The sequence below is a fragment of the Callorhinus ursinus genome, unplaced genomic scaffold (assembly GCF_003265705.2).
Source record: "Callorhinus ursinus isolate GAN/ISIS: 27379988/994484 unplaced genomic scaffold, GSC_fseal_2.0 scaffold6, whole genome shotgun sequence".
NCBI lineage: Eukaryota > Metazoa > Chordata > Mammalia > Carnivora > Otariidae > Callorhinus > Callorhinus ursinus.
The window spans coordinates 35032779-35055192 of record NW_027397068.1 but is presented as its reverse complement, the minus strand read 5'-3'; the positions used below and the strand labels follow the sequence as shown (position 1 = coordinate 35055192).

The following is a 22414-nucleotide window of genomic DNA, read 5'->3' as shown; positions in this document are numbered from 1 at the left end:
CCAAATGGTAACAAGAGGCAAAGAAGGTCATTACATAATGATAAAGAGGTCAATTTATCAAGGGGATATAACATCTGTAAATATTTATGCACCCAAAATAGGAACACCTAAATATAAAAAGCAAATATTAACAGTTCTGAAGGAAGAAATAGAGCAATACAATAATAGTAGGAAGTTTCAATACCCCACTTTCAATAATGAATAGATCATCCAGACAAAAAAATCAGTAAGGAAAATTGTACTTACACTACACATTAGACCAAAACAAAAACAAAAACTACACATTAGACCAGATATACATAAAGACATGTATACACAGACCATATATATAGAAAACATTTCATCCAACAGTAGCAGAATACACACTCTTCTCAAGGCATGTGGAACATTCTCCAGCATAGATCATATGTTAAGTATAAAACAACTCTTAATAAATTTAAGAAAACTAAAATCATAGTAAGCATATTTTCCAACCACAATGGTATGAAACTAGAAATCAATTATATGAAAACTCACAAATATGTGAACATTAAACAATATGCTCCTAAGTAACCAGTGAGTCAAAGATGAAACAAAAGGGAAATCAAAAACTATCTTGAGACAAATGAAAATGGAAACACAATATATGCAGCAAAAACTGTTCTAAGAGGGAAGTTCATAAGAATAAAAGCCTACAGTAAGAAAAAAGAAAGATCCCCAATAAACAAGCTAACTTCACATCTCAAGGAACTAGAAAAAGAACAAATTAAGCCCAAAGTTAGTAAAAGGAAGGAAATAATGAAAATGAGGTAGGAATAAATAAAACAGACTAAAAAGACAATAGAAAAGATCAATGAAACTAAGATAAAGCAAAAATGTGATAAATTCACATCAATAAAATGAAGGATAAAAATAATATGATCACCTCAACAGATGCAGAAAAAGCATTTGACAAAGTTCAACATCCTTTCATCATAAAAACTCAGCAAACTGGGTATAGAAGGAACATACCTCAACATAATAAGAGCCATATATGACAAGCTCACAGCTAACATCATACTCAACAGGAAAAGCGAAAAGCTTTTCCTCTAAGATCAGATACAAAAGAAGGATGCTCTCACCATTTTTATTCAGCACGATACCAGAAGTATTGGCCAGAGCAATTAAGCAAAAAAAAAAGAAAGCGTATCCAAATCAGAAAGGAGGAAGTAAAACTGCCTCTATTTAAATATAACATGATATTATAAATAGAAAACCCTAAAGACTCCACCAACAAAACAAAACAAAACAAAACACCAAAAACTGTTAGAACTCATAAATGAATTCAGTAAAGCTGCAGGATACAAAGTCAATATATAAAAATTAGTTGTGGGGTGTCTGGGTGGCTCAGATGGTTAAGCATCTGCCTTTAGCTCAGGTCATGATCTCCAGGTCCTGGGATAGAGCGCCGCATCGGGCTCCCAGCTCAGCAGGGAGTCTGCTTCTTCCTCTCCCTCTGCCTCTCCCCCTGCTTGTGCTCTCTCTGTCTCTCTCTCAAATGAAGAAATAAAATAAAAAATAAAAATTAGTTGTGTTTCTATATACAACAATGAACTATCAGAAAGAGAAATTAAGAAAAAATTCCATTTATAATAGCATAAAAATACTTATGAATAAATTTAATCAAGGGAGTAAGTGATCTTGACACTGAAAATTATAAAACACTGATGAAAGAAATTGAAGAACATAAATACAAATGGGGAGATATCCCATGCTCATGAACTGAAAGAACTAATTTTGGGGTTTTTTTTAAGTTAGAAACCAAACCCTGCTTCACAAGGCTGAGTGGCCATCAGTGGCTTCTCTGCGGAGATATGAGGTACCAGCCAGTGAACCTTCCTCACCTTCTCCCCATTCCCACCATCCCTCCAGCCCTCCAGATACCCATCTCTGCAATTCCACCACTTCAAAAATACTTTGAGGAAGGGATCAGGGCTCAGGCTGGCTGGCCAGCCGGCCGGACAGTTTCCATGAGGTAGCTAACACCAGTGCTCCTGGGCAGGGGCTAGTGGAGAGAGGCGAGTCATGGGCTCCCAGCAGCCAGAAGTGAGTCACCGGCTGACTGGGAGGTAGGGGAAGCAGAGTCCGGAAGTCTGCCCAGAGTACTTCATCAGAGCTAACATCTGGGTGGAGAGGCTGGGCTCTTTGTTGGTGTCCTCACTGTCCATACTACCCAAAGCCATCCATGGGTTCAATGCAATCCCTATCAAAATTCCAAAGGCCTTTCTCACAGAAAGAGAAAAAAATATTAAAATTCATATGGAACCACAAAAGACTCTGAAAAGCCAAAGTAATCTTGAGAAAAGAAGAACAAAGCTGGAGGCGTCACACTTGCTGACAGCAAACAATATTACAAAGCCACAGTAATCAACAGACATGTAAATCAATGAAGAACAGAGAGCCCAGAAATAAATTCATGCATATATGGCAAATTAATTTCTGACAGAAGAGCCAAGAATATACGATGGGAAAAGGATAGTGTCTTCATAAATGGTGTTGAGAAAATTGGATAGCCTCATGAGAAAGAACGAAACTGGACCCCTATCTTATACTATACACAAAAATAACTAAAAATGGACCAAACTTGAACATAAGAACAAAACCATAAAACTTCTAGAAAAAAACACAGCAAAAAAACTCCTTGATTCTGGTCTTGGGAAGGATTTTTGGATCTGACCCCAAAAGCACAGGCAAGTAGGACATCAAAACTAAAACGCTTCAGCACGGGGAGGGAGGTAGTAAAGGAAACCATCAGCAAAATGAAAAGGCATCCCATGGAATTCAAGAAAATATTTGCAAAACATATATCTGATAATGGGTTAATATCCAAAATATACAAGGAACTCACACAACTCAACAGCAAAACAAACAAAAACAGAACAAAAAAAACAATTAAAAAAATGGGCAAGGAACTGAATGTTTTTCCAAAATAATACATATATTTTTCCAAATAATATATATAACAAGTAAATAAAAAGGTACTCAAATCATTAATCACCAGGGAAATACAAATCAAAACCACAATGAGATGATCACCTCAAACCTATTAGAATGGGTAGTATCAAAAAGACAAGAGAAAAATACTGGTGAAGATGTAGAAAAAAGGGAACTCTCATACACTGTTGGTGGGAACATAACAGACACTGGAAACAGTGCTGGAACAGACACTATGGAAAATGGAATGGAGTTCCCTCAAAAAATTAAAAACAGAAATACCCTATGATCTACCAATCCCACTTCTGGGTATATATGCCAAGGAAACGAAATCAGTATCTTGAAGAGATAATCTGTACTCCCATGTTCCCTGTAGCATTATTTACAATACCCAAGTGTGGAAACAACCCGAGTCTGTTAACAAATGAATGGATAAAGAAAATGTCACACACATGTGCATACACACACACACACACACACAGAATATTATTCAGCCATAAAAGAGAAGGAAGTCCTATTATTTGTGACAAGATGGATGAACCTGGAAGATATTAAGCTAAGTGAAATAATTCACACAGCAAAAGACAAATACTGCACAGTATATGTAAAATCTTTTTTAAAAAGTCAAACTCATAGAAACAGAGAGAATGACTGTTGCCAGGGTCTGTGGAGTAGGTGAAACAGGGAGAGGCTGAGGAACAGGTACAAACTTTCAGCTTTAAGATGAATAAGGTCTGATAATCTAAAATGTAACATAGTGACTATGGTTGATACAACCATGTCGCATAACTGAAATTTGCTAAGAGTGTAGAACTCAAGTGTTCTCATCTTAAAATGGTAAATATGTGAGGTGATGGGTGTGTTAATTAACGATGATGGGTATTCTTCCACAATGTATATGTATGTCAAATCATCATGTTATACACCTTAAATACATTACAATTTTACTTGTCAATTATACCTAAATAAAAGGTGAAAAAAATGAGCGTGAAATAAAGCTTTAAGATAAATTAAAAGCTGAGAAACTTTGGGGCGCCTGGGTGGCTCAGATGGTTAAGCATCTGCCTTCAGCTCAGGTCATGATCCCAGGGTCCTGGGATCGAGTCCCACATCAGGCTCCCTGCTCCTTGGGAGCCTGCTTCTCCCTCTGCTTCTCTCTCTCTCTCTCTGTCTCTCATGAATAAATAAATAAATCTTTAAAAAAAAAAAAAGCTGAGAAACTTTGTTACCAGCAAACTTGTGCTACATGAAATGCAAAAGATTTCCTCCAGGCTGATGGAAATGATAACAAATGAAAACTGGACTCTATACAGAGGAATCAAGAACACCAAAAAGGATAATCATGTGGGCAAATATAAAAGACTTTTTCCTCTAATATTTATATTTCTATGTGTGTATGAATACTCACTCCTTCTAAACTTTTAAGAAAGATGAGTGTCTCTTTAAAGAGGATACAAGTAACAATGTATTGTGAGGTTTATAACAAATGTAGAAGTATAATATAAGAGCATAAAGGGGGTAAGTAAATAGAATTACACTGCTGTAAGGTTTCTCTGTCTTTTCTGAAGAGGTATAATTTATATCTTGTAAATAATGTAATTCATAGCAACTAGCAGGGTAACTCAAAGTATAGCTAAAAGCTAACAGAAACAATAGAATGAAATACTAAAAAATACCTGACTAACATAAATGAGGGCAGGAGGGGAAAAATAGAGGAACAAAAAGAGAAGAGATAAATAGAAAACAAATACCAAGTTAGTACATTTGAACCCAGTCATCGCTAATTATAATAAATGTAAACAGACAAACCCACCATGTAAAGAGATTGCCAGGCTGTGTGTAAAAAAAGCAAAATGGAAATAAATTTACAAAGACATACTTTAAACATATAGACACAACAAACAGGTTTTAAGTAAAAGATATCTGAAAAGATAAACATGAAAAAAACATGGGAATGGTTATATTAATATCAATGTAGGCTTTAAGATAGGAATATTACCAGAAATAGAAAGGTAAGTTTTATAATGAAAACGTGTTGATTCACCGTGAAAATATAACAATCCTAAATGTTTGTGCACCCTCCTAATTGGCCTTCAGAAATATATAAAGCAAAAATTCGCAAAACTAAAGAAAGAGGGCACCTGGGTGGCTCAGCTGGTTAGGCGTCTGCCTTTGGCCCAGGTCACGATCCCAGGGTCCTGGGATCGAGTCTCGCATTGTCAGGCTCTCTGCTCAGCGGGGAGTCTCCTTCTCCCTCTCCCTCTGCCCCTCCCCTCTGTGTGCACTCTCTCATGTCCTCTCTCTCAAATAAATAAAATCTTAAAAAAGAAACTAAGAAAGAAAAAAACAGATCTGCAACTACGGTTGGAGATTTTAATACTCTTCACCTATAGACTGATAGAAAAAGAAAAAAATTAGTAAGGATATAAAAGATTTGAACAGTACTATCAACCATCTCAACTCAATTGACCTTTATAAAACACTATATCCAACAACTGTAGAAAGCACACACATTTTTTTTATTTAATTCCACTATAGTTAATAGTCAGTGTTACATCAGTGTCAGGTGTACAATATAGTGATTCAATAATTCTATACATTACTCAGTGCTCATCGTAAGTGTAATCTTAATCCCCTTTACCTATTTCTCCCATCTTCCTTCCCACCATCCCTCTGGTAACCATCAGGTTGTTCTCTATAATTAAGAATCTGTTTCTTGGTTTCTCTTTTTTTTCCTCTTTGCTCATTTGTTTGGTTTCTTAAATTCCACATATGAGTGAAATCATACGGTATTTGTCTTTCTCCGACTTACTTCACTTAGCATTATACTCTCTAGCTCCATCCATGTTGTTGCAAATGGCAAGACCCCACTTCTTCATGGCTGAATAATATTCCATTGTATATACATATCACATCCTCCCCATCCACTCATCCATCAATGCACACTTAGGCTGCTTCCATAAATTGGCTATTGTAAATAATGCTTCAATAAAAAAACGGTGCATGAATTAGTGTTTTTAAATTTGGGGGGTAAATACCCAGTAGTGTGATTATTGAGTCACAGGATAGTTCTTGAGTCATAGAATAGTTCTATTTTTAACTTTTTGAGGAACCTCCACACTGTTTTCTACAGTGGCTGCATCAGTTTGCATTCCCACAGTGCACAAGGGTTCCTTTTCCTCCACATCCTCCCCAACACTTGTTGTTTCTTGTGTTTTTGATTTTAGCCATTTCAACAGATGTGAGGTGATATCTCATTGTAGTTCTGATTTGCATTTCCCTAATGAAGAGCAGTGTTGAACATCTTTTAATGTGTCTGTTGGCTATCTGGAAGTCTTCTTTGGAGAAATGTTCATGTCTTCTGCCCATTTTTTAATTGGATTGTGTTTTTTGGTGTTGAGTTGTATCAGTTCTTCAGGTCTCACATATAGGTCCATGATCAATTTTGAGTTTATTTTTGTGTATGGTGAAAGAAAGTGGCCCAGTTTCACTCTTTTACATGTGGCTCTTCCAATACCATTTGTTGAAGAGACTATCTTTTTCCCATTGGATATTCATTACTCCTTTGTTGAAGATTAATTGGACATATAATTGTGGGTTTATTTCTGGGTTTTCTATTCTGTTCCACTGATCTATGTGTCTATTTTTGCCCCAGTACTATGCTGTTTCGATTACTAGAGTTTTTTTTGTGTGTGTGTTTTTTTTTTTTTTTTTTTTAAGTAATCTCTACACCCAATGTGGGGCTGAACTAAGGATCCTGAGATCAAGAGTCGCATGCTCCTCTGACAGCCAGCCAGGTGCCCCAATTACTACAGTTTTGCAGTATAACTTGGTAGTCCAGAATTGTTATGCCTCCAGCTTTGCTTTTCTTTCTCAAGATTGCTTTGTCTATTTAGGGTCTTTTGTGGTTCCATACGAATTTTAGGATTATTTGTTCTAGTTCTGTACAAAATGCTGCTGATATTTTGATAGGGATTGCATTAAATGTGTAGATTGCTTTGAGTAGTTTAGACATTTTAACAATACTTGTTCTTCCAATCCATGAGCATGGAATATCTTTCCATTTCTTTGTGCTGTCTTCAATTTCTTTCATTAATGTTTTATAATTTTCAGAGTACACGTCTTTCACCTCTTTGGTTAAGTCTATTCCTAGCTATTTTATTATTTTTGATGCAATTGTAAATGGGATTGTTTTCTTAGTTTCCCTTTCTACTGCTTCATTATTAGTGTATAGAAATGCAACAGATTTCTGAACATGGATTTTGTACCCTGTGACTTTACTGAGTTCATTTATCAGTTCTAGTAGTTTTTTAAGCCCACACATTATTTTAAGGGCACATGGAATATTCACCAAAGCCTACTTAATGCTGGGCTATAAAACAAATCTCAGTAAATATCAAAGGACTGAAATCATTTTAAGTATGCTTTTGTAACAAAGGCATTAAAATAGTAATAAGGGGAAGATACCTAGAAAAGTTGAATATATACAAAAGCAACTCACTTCTAAATAACTCATGGGTCAAAGAACAAATTACAAACAAATACAAATTACTGCAAATGATAATGAGAATATAACATGCCTGAATTTGTGGGATGCAGCTAATGCAGTCCTTAGAAGAAAGAAAAAGGAGGGGTGCCTGGGTGGCTCAGTTGGTTAAGTGTCCAACTCTTGATTTTGGCTCAGGTAATGATCTCAGGGTTGGGCTCTGCACTGGTCATGCAGCCTGCTTAAGATTTTCTTTCCTTCTCCCTCTGTACCCTCCCTCCACCCTTGCGTGTGCACACAGGTGCCTGCATGCGCGCTCTCTCTCTCTTTAAAAAAACAAAAGTGGTGCCTGGGTGGCTCAGTCAGTTAAGTGTCTGCCTTCGGCTCAGGTTGTGATCTCGGAGGTCCTGGGCTCCCTACTTGACAGGGAGTCTGCTTCTCCCTCTCCCACTGCCCCTTCCCTCCCTGCCCCCTGCTTGTACACACTCTCTCTCAAATAACTAAATAAAATCTGTAAAAAAAAAAAAAAAAAAAAAAGAGAGAGAGAGAGAGTGTGAGAGAGAGAGAGGAGCAAAGAAAAGAAAAATGTATAAAAACAATGATCTAAGGGGCACCTGGTCAAGTGGTTGCACATCAACTCTTGGCTGGCTGTGGTCATAAAGAGATGTGACTTCAGAGGAAAAATCAGAGAAATTCAATGTTACTGGTTTAGATGGTGTAGGAAGGGAGCCACGAGCAAAGGAATTTATGTGGCCTCTAGAAGCTAGATAAAGCTCTTACCAGAGCCTCTGAAAAGAAATGCAGTCCTACTAACAACATAATTTTATCTCAGTGAGACCCATGTTAAAGTTCTAACCTTACATCTTATCTTGTGTAAGATAAGCCTGTATGTATTGTTTTAGTCACTCTGTCTGTGGTAATTTGTTTCAGCCACAAGAGGAAACTAATATAAAATTCTACATTTATGAATAGGCAATTAATGACTACCAGAGATTTTTTTTTTAATTTTATTTATTTGAGAGAGAGAGAATGAGAGATAGAGAGCATGAGAGGGAAGAGGGTCAGAGGGAGAAGCAGACTCCCCGCCGAGCAGGGAGCCTGATGTGGGACTCGATCCTGGGACTCCAGGATCATGACCTGAGCCGAAGGCAGTCGCTTAACCAACTAAGCCACCCAGGCGCCCAATGACTACCAGAGATTTAAGGAAATCCCATAATAGGAAAGAAGAGGCTCAGATTAACAAAATGATAAATGCAGCTTGGGAAAAAAATTATTCAGTTAGAAAAAAATTTGAAAACAAAAAGGAACTCTTGAAAATGAAAAATAACAGGAAGACAAGCTCCAGAGAAGGGCTAAATGAAAGCTGAAGAAATATCAAGAAAGAGAGATACGAGACAACGAAATAGAAAATGGAAAAGAAAAATAGAGGATTGGCCCCAGAGACTGACTATCTGAATAAGAAGAGAAGCAAAAATGAAAACAAAGAAAAACAAAGGGGAAGAAATCAAATATATCAAGAAAATCTCCTAGAACTACAATGCAGGAGTTCAAGAACTACAGAGTCCATCAGATGAATAGGATGTGGCTGAAAAGAGACCCATCTCAAACCAAGACCCAGAATTTCACCACACTGGTGACAGAAAAGACCCAAAAAAGCTTCAGAGAGAAAAATCAGGTTTCATTCAAAGCATCAAGAATCAGAGTGGGATCAGACATCTCAACAGCACACTGGAAGCTGGAAGACAGCGGAACAACACCTTTAAAACACAGGGAGACAACTTCCAGACTATAATTCCATACCCAGCGAAGCTACATTCAAGCTCGAGGGCAGAATAAACACATGCAGACACCCAAGGTTACAAAATTCACCTCTCACGGACACTTTCTCTGGAAACCAATGGAGAATTTCCCCACCAAATTAGGAAGAGAGAGGACAACATGATTCTCAGAGCACAGGGAATCCAACACAAGATAGAAAAGGAGAACGAGTCAAGAGCTGTACAGCAGATCTAGATCACAGCAAGTCAAAAGGCTCTGGCAGGGGCGCCTGGGTGGCTCAGTCGTTAAGCATCTGCCTGCAGCTCAGGTCATGATCCCAGGGTCCTGGGATCGAGCCCCGCATCGGGCTCCCTCCTCAGCGGGAAGCCTGCTTCTCCCTCTCCCACTCCCCCTGCTTGGGTTCCCTCTCTTGCTGTGTCTCTCTCTGTCAAATAAATAAAAAAAATCTTAAAAAAAAAAAAAGGCTCTGGCAGTTCCTTCTTCACAAAGATGAACTGTTAAGCATACAGGTGTCTCCCGCCTTCCCAAACTTTTAATTATACAACATCACTTTCATGAAAGACCTACATTAGTACGCATTTTTTGCTAACTGAAAGAAATCCGAAGAGGATTTTCCTTTTGACAAAAAAAAAGTAGAAAAGCAAAAATAGCATTCAGCATTTGTATTGTAGTAAGCAGTTGGGAGGCAGCAAACAGCCAAGCAGTGACAGTGACACCACCAGGCTCCTTCCCTGGGAACTACACTAGGTATCTCAGCATCAGGCTGCCAAAACTGTGTCTGAACATCTGCACTTTATTTGGATTTATTTTGTGCATCGTTAGCAAGATGTGTCCTAAGTTATCAGAACAGCCTAAGACAGGTTATTTTGAGGGTCTGGGCACACTAGAAAATATTTCCATATAAATTAATGGTAACTGGTTTTTCGCTTTATGCCGTTTCAGCTTACGTAGGTTTTTATAGGAAAGCTCTTATTTTTGGATAGCGGGGGAAACCTAAAATGTCATTAAGAACGTCTTGTGTGAATTGACTGAGAGAAGATTTACGTAACTGAGTGAGAGTCTGGCTGATAATTAGTGATAAATATATAGGAAACTAACTAGATAAAACAAGAAAGCTGTTACTAATCCTAAAGAAAACAAAAGTTGTACACAAATTGAAAAGAGATCATAGTACACAATAGGGTTTAGGTGTCAATAACTTTTGCCTTGTTAAAATATGCAAACACTTAAAATTCATCTAACTAAACTTACAACACATCTATATAGGAAGGATGGAGGGATAAGAAGTAGACATGTGTGGGTGGTGGATGGTATGTGTGAGAGACAGAGGAGTGATGTATCTACAAGCCAAGAAATGCCAAGGGTTGCCTACAACCACCTGAAGCTAGGACAGTAGCATGGGCCAGTTCCTCCCTTGGAGCCTCCGGAAGGAACCAACCCCACTGACAACTTGATTTCAGGCTCCTAGCCTCCATTTATTTGTTTCAAGCCACCCAGTCTGTGGTACTTTGTTATACAGCTGCCCCAGCAATGAATACGCTGACCTTAAAGAATCTGACCAGCCATCACTGCCATCCTGTACCCACCATCTTCCTGCCACTACTTGAACGTGAGTTTACTCCCATTTATTTTTTTGAAAAGATTTTATTTATTTATTTGAGACAGAGAGGAAGAGAGCACAAGCAGGGGGAGGGGCAGAGGGAGAGGGAGAAGCAGACTCCCCACTGAGCAGGGAGCCCGATGCGGGACTCGATCCCAGGATCCCTGGATCATGACCTGAGCCGAAGGCAGACGCTTAACCAAATGAGCCACCCAGGCGCCTCACTCCCATTTATTTTAAAGAGCAATCCCCCAATATTCTGACAACACAACATGCAAAAAAGCAAAGAATTACCTGCAATAGAAAGTTTAAAAAGTGAAGGACACCTTAACAAAGCAAAAACTGTACTCAGCTTGCTAAATCTTGCCACCCTAATGGTAGGAAAATATCAAAACCAAAATGAGGCAGACTTTAAAGTGCTAGGATACATGAAAAGATATTTTACTTTCTCTTATAATCTTTTCAGTAAGGTTAATATTTACTTAAGATCCCCACCTTTTAATGCTTTATCAAAATTTTTCTCTTTTACAAGATGCTAAGGGTTTTATTGAAATTGCCTTTTGAAACAGTGAAATGAGTTGTGGCTGATTTTATTCTAGGCACCAAGAGGAAATAATGTGCTGCAGAATTTATTCCATTCAGCCCTGAAAACCTGAAATGCAATCATCAATCACAGACTTGCACCCTTTCCTAATGAAAAAAAGATGATTCCTAATATATTTTAGGAACAAGTACTCTAAAACACTCAAATTATGGAAGAAAGAGGCCACCTCAAAGAGTAAAGCAGTCCCTTCACTGGCAAGATTTAAGAGGGATATTAAGAACGGGTTCTCTGAAAAGGAATCGTGTTTATTAGAATGTTAGGCAGAGTTTTCAAATTTTAAATCACAAGCTATTAATAGATTGTGAAATAAATATAATGGGTTATGACTAGTGTATATATATTTTTTTTTTTTTAAAGATTTTATTTATTTGTCAGAGAGAGCAAGCAAGCACTAGCAGGGGGGAGCGGCAGGCAGAGGGAGAAGCAGGCTTCCTGCTGAGCAAGGAGCCTGATGTGGGAATCGATCCCAGGACACTGGGATCATGACCTGAGCTGAAGGCAGATGCTTAACCCACTGAGCCACCCAGGCGTCCCTGACTAGTATATTTTTAGTGGAATTTAATGAAATGGAATAGAATAGAAAATTGTGGGGTGCAAAGCATGACTTATATGCAAGGGCTGATTCATGCAACTTTCATTCATATATTTATCTTATATATTATATATTTTTATATTATATATTATGTTTATATATTATACACACGCGCGCGCGTAAAGTTACCCGTGTATTGAGTTGTGATGCAAACTTTGTTTCTTACTATGGGTCACATTCAAAAAGGTTTGAAAAGATCTTAGCGGGTAAACTGGACACCAAACAAGCAGCCAGCCAGATGAATCCTGCAGGCAGAGAAGACCTGGGCCCAAGGCCTGCTTTAGCAGGTGGAGCTTGGTTGAGACCCGGCTACCCAGAGCACTTTCCAGCACAGGGCCGAGCCAGTGCTGTGGGGAAATCCCACTGTGAGATTACCAGGAAGGAACCCAGAGGATGAGTTCAGTCTGGTTGAAAGTAGAGGGCAGAAGATAGTGTATAATAAAGGCAGACAGAAAACACCAGATAGGCCCAGGCAGTTAATTCAAGAATGAAAAATAATTTATCACTATGCAGAAAAGCATCTCTCATCCTCCCCAAAGTGATTTTGTTTGGCTTTGAAGCCAATTACATTTAAGAGAGATAATAAAGTAATGCCTATGAACAGTGGTCTGTACCAATAATGTTTATTTCATGTCCTTGGGACATAGTTTCAGAGTACTTCTTAAAAAACAATTTGGCACTAAAGCGGAAAAGTCAGTTTAGGATTTTTCTTTGTGAATCATAAAAAGAAATTGCAGGATGTGTTACCTCACATGTTGCCAGAAAACAAAATTAATGAATAAACTAAGTTTCAATTATGAGCCAACCTTGCAAGCTATCATCAACATGCCACGTGCATTAAACACGCCCAAGTTTTAATCTAGAGTTATATTGTTCTGAAAATAAAAGTTGACCCCCACCCCCAAAACTGAATGCAATCCCAGCCTCTGCATCTTTTCTGACCAATGACAGGCCATGGTAAAAAACCAAGAGGAAAAGATTCAAACTGGATTCAGTAATATTCAATATCTCTCCCATGTCAACAAGTTCTCCAAAGAAGGTAAAACAGCAAACTCCCCATTTGGTTTTTCAAAATCATGGCCAAAAGTATAGGGCAGGAAGATATTAAAGTTATTATAAAGTTTTCATAATTATCTGTGGATTTATTCTTATCTTCTCCTTTCCCCAGATTGTTTTCTTCTAAGGGTGAATTTCCTGTAAATGAATCACAGACATGAACTCAAAATTGCTCACTCCATTGTTACAAGCCCGAATGGTTATCCACGCTTCCTCAAGAATCTTTTTCTCTTTTTCTAACTATTTAGAGAAACAGGAGGATTCTCTCAAGCTGATGCTTTCCTCTTGGAGTGCTGCCTGCACGAAGTTTCATTTTGGCTTCAGTTCCACAAAGTAACATGAAGACACCCATGTGGCTATAATACTCTGTCAGGCCCTTGCCTTTTCTTTTCACTCCTGTGATTGCTATTCATTTATTTACTGTGGTAGGCCTACTTTACTTAAATCTGACCTTCTTTGAACTTTCCTTCTACATTTTTCTATCATCAACAGAAGTTATGTATACTGGACTTGAAAGCCTATTTTATATTTGATAAAATCTTTTTTGTGGTGACTTTTTTTTTTTTAAGTCACAATACACTCATGGCAAACAGGAAGTAGCTAAAAATAACACTTGAGAGTTGTGAACTCAGTATCTCCTCTTGGGTTCATAGGCATTTCATACTCAGTATATCCAAAACCAAACCCTTTATTAGCACTCCCCAACAGTTCCAAGTGTTGCCATCTCACTGAAAGGTCTCATCATTCTCTCAGCATCCCATGAAGAAATTCCTTCGTCCTCTCTGTCCTCCAATACAGTTGTCAAGTCTTATACACGCAAATTCTTAAGGCTTTCTGGAACGCAGCATTTCTTTCCATTCTCAGAGCCCCTATTCCGGGCTCTCATCTGGATAAACACAAAGGGCCTCACTGGTCTTTCTGGTTTGACTTCTGCAATCTACTCTCCACATGTGGTCAGAGACTTCCTAAAACACAAAGCTGTCACATGGAGAAAACACCAGCCATTTTGTCTCCTGATGAGAACACAGCTGCCGCCCACGCCTGTATCAGCGCGATCACAACAGTTGGCTAAGGCTTCTAAGCCTAAGTCAGTGTGCAGGGAACAGCAAGGGCCAAGGCGCCCCCAGAGCCACACCATGAGCTACAGTCAGCAACCTCCAGACCGTGGGGAGCTGTGCAGGCCAAAGGTCCCAGGTTCTTCCATAGATAAATTGTAACAAAAATAGATGGAGGAGACATAGCATATAAAAAACAAAAAGGCTTAGTTAACCTTTCAAAACAAGCAAGACTGAACTTGTGCCTAGGGATGCACACCTGAATGAACTATAAAGAAACACAAGAGCAGAATGACTGAAGCCAGGTTAGGCTCCGTGAGGACAGATGGAACTAGGGTTGCGATGGGAGCCCATGGAGGGGCTTCTCAGAATGGCAGGCAAAGTGCTATTTCTTGGTCTGTGCTGTGGTTACCAGGGAGTTTCCTTTAGTTGCTTTATTAAGCTACACGCTTGCCCATATGGTATTTTGTTTCATTTTGCATTGAAAAGGTTAGCGCGCACACACACACACAAACACACACACACACACACACAAATTGGATCATGTCGCTGCCCTGTTAAAAATGTTCAATGGTCTCACAGTGCTTGTAAAGAAAAGTACAAGCTCCTTCCTTCACATGGTAGATAAGGCCTTGTGGCACCTGGCTCTCTACTCAAAGCCTCAACGATTGCTAGTCTCCTCCCTACATTAAATTTTCAGTTCCTCAAAAATACCGTGCTTTCTTATGTCAGGGCCTTTGAACATAAGTTACTTCTGCTTGGAACAATCAAATGCACCCTCTTTCCCCTTCAGTTGGCTGATTCCTATTTGCCCTTCAGGTGGCAGTGGGAAAGTCTTCCCCGATGCTTTAATGTTGGGTCAAGTACCCTTCCATCTACCCATTACACACTGTACTTTCCCAATCACAGCATTTATCATCTGCATTCATATTTATTAGTGGATATCTTCTGTAGGTCAAGGACAAGGCAAGATGTATAACTTGCCCTCAAATTTTCATATCCCCAGTTCCTAGCAAAATGCCTAGAACAGAATAAGTACACAATAAACATAAATAAAATGAATATGTACACCCATTTATTATAAATGAAAATTACCTTTGTTGGCATCAATTTATAACAAAATATAAGCAAATTAATAAAGATAACAGTAACACTATGCTATATACTCTTTCATTAACTCATTTAATGCTCTAAACAACACTACGAGGTCAGTATTATATTCATCACCAATTCATATGTGAGGAAACTGAGCCATGAAGAAGCCAACTAACACGCTCCAGGTCACAGAACCCATAAATGGGATTAGAACGCAGGCAGTCCGCCTCCACTGACCTTGCTCTAATTCCAATAAACCATCACCTCCCACTGCCCAACTAACATCACTACCATACATTTCAAAGATTGAAGCAGGTGGCTTTAATGGGAAAAAATAAAACAAAACAGAACAAAATTCTATTGAGGTTACCTGACAGGGAATACCCATGAATATGATATACATATTAAGATGCTCGATGCCCAGATTTGAGGACCTGGGAAGGAGAGAATAGCAGGTGCAAGGGCACTTCAAAGAGCAGGTAATCTGACTCTCCCGGGAAACTCTGCACTGAGATGTCAAATCCTGACATACCTTTTACTGGCCTCCAACTGGGAAAAGGAACAATATCTCTGTGATTACAGGCTGACGACAGGCAGGTCTTCGGAGCAACAGTGAGGCAGACAAATATGAGTGTCCACGGTGCACAAGGTACCAATCTGATGCAAAGTTATGAAGAGATCCAGGACTTCAGCTCTTTCAATCAAAATAAATACATGCATTCATTCATTTATTAGCATCTTTGTAACCATATATGGCTCTCAGGACTCAAAAGTAAAACATGATGATGGTGCTACCCTCAATAAGCTTATGTGGGGTAGGCAAACAAATAGACCAAGAATTCTAGTACAGACAAAACACCCTATAAGAAGTCTGCATGGTTCCCTTGGCATATCTGAATCACACTGGACAAGGTATGGTTAGAAGCTACAGTCCACAATGTTTCTAGAAAAACATTTTTGGGGGGGCTCCATCTTGAAGATATGTACTCCTGATTAGAGAACCAAGTAGTAAATAACCCAGTTACTACTGCAAACCGACAAATCACATGAACAATAATTGTGGAAACTGAGAAGGGCAACAGGCTATAGAGGAAGGAGAAGTCAAACTGGATCCTAAAGTCTGGGTAGGATTGGAGGGAAAGGAGGAAAGAAAGGGACAGGTACATCTGGGACTCCTGCAAGCAGAAAGGCCAACTCAGCGCTGCTCTGTAAACTTACTGCCGCAAGACTCTGGGCAGAGTTGAAAATGCCAGACAATTTTTTAAATTTTTACCATTTATTTTAGTAAGCTCCATGCCCAATGTGATGCCCAAACTCGAGATTAGAGGAAAAAAAGAAAATTTTTAACTTCCCCAGGCCAAAAAAGGACACCTAAAGAATTCTGATGAAAGAACCACACTGTGAGACAGTGTCTCAAATCCAATCAATCTCCGTGCAGATTCTCTGTCCTAAGTCATTCCTTTTTCTCTCCACCCTCACGGTCTTAACTGTGGTCTTCACTTCCTTCCTGGACTAATATTCTAAGCTTCTACCTAGTTCCCCTCCTCCTGATTCCTCTCCTTCCAAGCAGTCCCACACACAAAGCTTCTAAACCACTGGCTTATGTGGGATAAGCGATGATCTGGCGGCCCCTGACAATGTCTCCTCCTGCTGCCCTAATGCAGAGTATTGACACTGGAAAGGAAAAGGGGAGACGGATGAGAAAGTCTGTGGTAAGCATGGCTAAAACACGTTTCCTTAATGGAAATGGCAGAAGGACATGAAGAAATAAAAAGCCATTCTGAAGATAACTAAGGTAAAATGAACTACCAGGCTTATAAGAGACCCCATGGGCATACTCATGTCATTATCACTCTCTAGGAGTTATAAATATTTGCATAGCATATATTTGCATAGCATATATCTTCTTAGGAAGAATCTAATGTCAGCAAGACCCTACATCTTAGTAGTATTAGAACTCAACAGTTAGGGGCACCTGGGTGGCTCAGTCGTTAAGCATCTGCCTTCGGCTCAGTCATGATCCCAAGGTCCTGGGATCGAGCCCTGCATCGGGCTCCGTGCTCCTCAGGAAGCCTGCTTCTCTCTCTCCCACTCCCCTGCTTGTGTTCCCTCTCTCGCTGTCTGTCTCTCTGTCAAATAAATAAATAAAATATAAAAAAAAAAAAGAAAAAGAACTCAACAGTTATTGGGCACCTGGGTGGCTCAGTTAAGCATTTGCCTTCAGCTCAGGTCATGATCTCAGGGTCCTGGGGTTGAGCCCCGTGTCATGTCAGGCTCCCTGCTCAGTGGGGAGTCTCCCTCTGCCCCTTCCCCCCAGCTTGTGCTCGCCCTCTCTTCTCTCAAATGAATAAATAAAATCTGGGAAAAAAAAGAACTGAATAGTTATTTTACCTAATAGATAAAGCCAACTTTTAAAAAAAATGACTGTGAAGCATCATTGGAAGAGAATAAAGATACACACAGAGCACCTGCCAATTAGTATCTTCCCTCAAGATAAGGGGCAAGAAATGCACAAAATTCAAACCTCATGCTTGGTAAGTTTTTCATATTAGAAACATTTAAGAGCCAGATTGTTAAGACTATGTGGAACATTTGTGTTACCCTTGTTTGTATATATGGGGTGAGGGACTCTGACTTAGAACCCTATCAAAAGAGGGACAAAGATTCCCCTGGCCTTAAGCACAGCTCTCTTTGGGCACTCTGAAAGCCCATGTTATACTTAAGAAGGCAAAGTGACACTAAAAGGGCAGGAGGCAGGAGAGAGAGGGTCACTCATCGCCAATACTGACTCTCAGAGTCAAACAAGAGATCCCACAAAGAAAATTTACTTTGGATTTCTGCTCACTTGTGTATGATTATAGCTGCTGTAAAACATCTTAAATTTGTTGTTAGAAAGAAGCATTGTTAAAACCACTTTATCTTCACTTGCGTTTGAAATAGATGGAGAACACTTTGCTTGTCATGTACTGAACAATCATACTTTAAAGGAGATGGTCAGCTAACCCACACACCTGATGTTGCCTCTCAATTAGCAACTCTTCACAAGCTTCCCCTGGCTATGGGTCACCTGACCTCAATTTTCACCCAATGGCTCCATTTATTATTATACAGCAACAATCTGCCTATTAAATAGCCCTCAAGAAGAGAATTCCCAGTGGCTAGGTTCCTAACATGTGTTTCCATAATGATCATCAGCCTGGCTAGCTCAATAGAGCATGAGACTCAGTCTTGGGGTTGTGAGTTTGAGCCCCACATTGGGGGTAGAGGTTACTAGAAAAAAATAAAATAAATGTAGGATCTCTTTAAAAAAAAAATCTGACCATCCTAAAAGCCTATAGTCATCAGTTTTAGTCTTCTATTTCCAAGGTAAAAGGGGGTCACTTCTTTTAGATTACAGAATGAAAAGAAGAGAGAAAAAGGCAAAAAGAGAGGCAGGGGGAAGGGTAAAAGGAAGGAGAAACAAGAATGAGAAAAAGTTAGGGGAACTGGGGGCTGGGTTTTCTGAGAGCCCAGCATTTGTCTCCCCAGGTTCACTGGATGTGTTTCCTGGAATCCAATGGTTTCCAGGTGCATTCTGGGCTAAGCCTCCCAGTCTTCACCACTGTTAAGGTCATGAGAGGAAAACCTGATCTTTTCACTCACGGTGTTGGGGCTCCACATGTGGGGACCTAGCTACACCTCCCCCTTCCTTTGATTCCCAGCCTTAACGAACAATTCAGAAAAGTAAAAAGTCTGCGAAACAGCTGTAGGGAACTGTACTCGGAGCCCAGCAGGGGCATGCTGAGAAAGACAGGCACACACTTCATTTTGGAATGTACAGGAATGAAACGGATTGGTTCATTTCCATATGCCAGAGGCTTTTCTTTTCTTTTTTTTTTTTTTGTCTTTTTCTCTCTCCTTCATTTTACCTTATTATTTTATTTTACTTTATTTTCCAAATACACTCTCAGATGTCACTGTCCAGAAGTCTGCAATCCACAGGCAAGGATTTAGTACTCAGTCAGCTGCAAATGAAAGTACAATTACTTCTCTGTCTGAAAGTTCAGCTTTCTTTGTTTCCCCCACCAGTGATTTCCTGTGGCTGAGACTGGCTCCAATGCGAGAGTGAAGTAATTTCTTTCCTCTGTGATTTATTTTCTGACAATCAGTAAGCAAAACTACTATAAAGAAAGGAGGAAAGCATGATTCAGAATGAATCCTTCTCAAAAACACAACTCCAGAGTGACAGAGCAGGTAAAACAGAGTACTGTGTATCAAGAAACTTGAGAATCAAGCTCCACGTTCATACCTATTTCTGTGTCGTGCCAGGTACATAATGCTAAGAGCTTCACATGCATTATCTCACCGCACGGGAAGGATCATCCACATTTTACAGATGAAGACACTGACGTTTACAGAGGTTAAAAAATCTGCCAAAGGATGCATGGCTAATAAAATGGGAGAGTCAAGGCTCAAGCACTGCTCAGCCTCCAAAGACCATTATTCGAGGGCCGTTCCCCAGGGTTTACAATGCTTGGACAAAAGCCTGTTGCCTGGAAATGCACACAGGATAACTAGACGCTATCAACTAGAGCTGAATATATCCTTTTTGTTACAATCCTATCTTCAGTCTCTTGTAAATGCATTCATCTCTTCATATGATTAAGTAAAATAGACTCAACTGAGCCTTTCTTAAGTGCTTCGGGATCCGTAGTGTTTTCCAATAATCATTTGAGTTTTTTGCTTCTTTTGCTGGTTTTTAGTTCTAGATCACAGCAAGAACTTCCTGAGGAGTACAATGGCATCCATCACAAGCTTGAGTGAGATACACGAAGTACAGGGAGGCTTCCTGATACGTATGCAAGATTCTACTGAAAGATTAAGCTAGACTAGGGGGAAAAATGGCCTGTGGCTAAACCATAGATCCATCCCTTCCACCTCCACCAGTATTTCAATGAACTTCACTTTGGAGATGCTTTACCCAGGGATGCTATAGTGTTCATTCATTCACTCACTGGACAGAAGTCTACTTAATGCTGTGCTAAGAAGTGGAGGATCCACATGCGAGCTAAAGCCACAACCTTGCCTTTAGTCTGGTCTGGCACAAAAAACAGACTCACTGGGCACCTGGGTGGCTCAGTCAGTTAAGCATTTGCCTTCTGTTTTTAGGTAATGATTCCAGGGTCCTGGGATCAAGCCCCACATCAGGCTCCCTGCTCAGCGGGGAGTCTGCTTCTCCCTCTGCCTTCCCCCCCCCCCGCTTGTGCATGCGCACTCAAATAAATAAAATCTTAAAAGAAAAAAAAAACAGCCTTGTGCAACCCATCACATATGCGCTGTAGGGATGTTCATGAGACTGTTGTGAAGGTTCTTCACAAAAAAACCAGGAGATATTTCTGTTACTTGGGTCAAGAGTAGTAGTTCTATAGAATAACTGATCTGTTTTTGATCCCATGGACACTCTACACTTCAAAATTTACTGAGCCTACTCTTTTTTTTTTTTTTAAAGATTTTATTTATTTATTTGACAGAGACACAGCGAGAGAGGGAACCCAAGCAGGGGGAGTGGGAGAGGGAGAAGCAGGCTCCCCGCTGAGCAGGGAGCCCGATGCGGGGCTCGATCCCAGGACCCTGGGATCATGACCTAAGCCAAAGGCAGATGCTTAACGACTGAGCCACCCAGGCGCCCGGAGCCTACTCTCTTTAGAGCTAAACAATGCAGGGCCCCCTTTGGCCCACTCATGGTCTGTGAGATGCAACATTTTAGCAACTGTCTCATTCCTAATTTAGCTGATGTCCCCAACCTTTTCCTTCCCTTTTCTTTTTCAGCTACTTTTAATTTGAATCTTATATTTTGTTTCCTTAATCTTCTGGGGGAAATGTATAGTAGAAATAAGTAAATAAAAATATACATATGAAATTTTTAGGGAAGTAGAGTAATATGCGCTGAGTCCCCAAACTCCAAAAATTGACTTTTTAGATATCTTTTAAATCTCTACTAAGAACTGCTTTTATTGTTTTCCTACCTTAAAGTTTAAGCTTTTGGGGGGGGGCTAATGGAGAACATTTATTTGGAGTCTAGCTGTGTTCTTTTTTAACTATGTAAGGTCTGAAGGCAGAAATCAACCATTTACACATGAGAGTATCCCCATATGCCAACTGACATATGCAGACCTGCTCTAGTGACTAGGTGACATTATATAAAAAGTGAATTCACTTTAAGTGAATTAAAATGCATCTTCTATTTTTACCAGCTCTAGATGTATGGTCTCAGCTCATTAAGCTTTCTTCAAGTGGCTGCATATTAAGTTCTAATCAAGCCTTTATATAAAATGGCCAACTGCAGCCCAAATCCTAGTTCTCATTTGGAAGATGAGATCTATAGGGGTCCAAAAAAAGGCTATTCATTCAAAGGTTAAAGACATTTTTGGTGGTGCTGAAAATGATTTGCCACTTTACATGTAAGTCAGAATGATTATCTTTTTAAATTTGATTTTTAGAACTAAGTTAAGAACAAACTTAAATTACTGTTAATTTTACTTTATGAAGAACATGTGAGCCTTAGCAGAAGTCAGAAGAACAAAGGAGTGTGTGAGCGAGGATGTGGCATCTCTGCAAAGGCACACAGACAGGACCCATCTTTCTGTGGTGCCCGATCATCGGGGTGCCAGGAGATACACGCAAGTGTAACGCTAAAAGAAGAAAGAAGTTTTGCATGCTATTGTTTTTCAATCACTACTATCCTCACGATCAATCTTCCAGATTCCCTTTCTACTTTGCAGTACATGTCACATAAAATGGACATATAACAGGATCAGTATATTAGACAACATTTTCCTTTAACTTTTCTTTTACAATGGCCCAAGAGCCTTAAATAAGTGAATATATAGATGTTACCTTTTAGCTCTTTACTTACAAAATACTCAAACGAAAAATGAACCATATTAATACATGTGTATGCATGTCTATCTCAGATGTACTTCTTCTTAATACCAGACAAAAGACACATCACTGTTACATTCCACTAAGCCTTCTCCATTGGCGTTACCATCAGATTCTTATATGCATTAAAAAAGGGCCCTAGGAAGCATCACTGAGCATTTTAATGGAACAAAGCCAAAAGGGAAATTCTGTGAGTTAAACAGATGTTCTAGTTTAGAGAGGCATTTGAACAAAGATGAGTAAAATCTCCAAATAAATCCCAAATACTATTTCC

At 39.4% G+C, this 22414-nt stretch overlaps 1 protein-coding gene across 7 annotated transcripts in view; it reads right to left on the bottom strand.

Annotated features, from left to right (window-relative positions):
- The window catches only part of DSE (dermatan sulfate epimerase), a 150238-nt gene that overhangs the window by 23989 nt on the left and 103835 nt on the right, over positions 1 to 22414 (bottom strand). The window contains exon 2 of one of the 7 annotated variants that reach the window (XM_025864617.2): positions 15752 to 15913. The exons of 5 other annotated variants lie outside the window; for them this stretch is intronic. Coding sequence is in view for 1 of the 2 variants with exons in the window: in XM_025864608.2 (XP_025720393.1) it covers positions 991 to 1010 (20 nt within the window). In the remaining variant the exon portion in view is untranslated. Of the gene's footprint in view, positions 1 to 990; positions 1013 to 15751; positions 15914 to 22414 lie in introns of those variants that run through there. One more of the 7 variants, XM_025864608.2, reaches the window with a different exon arrangement.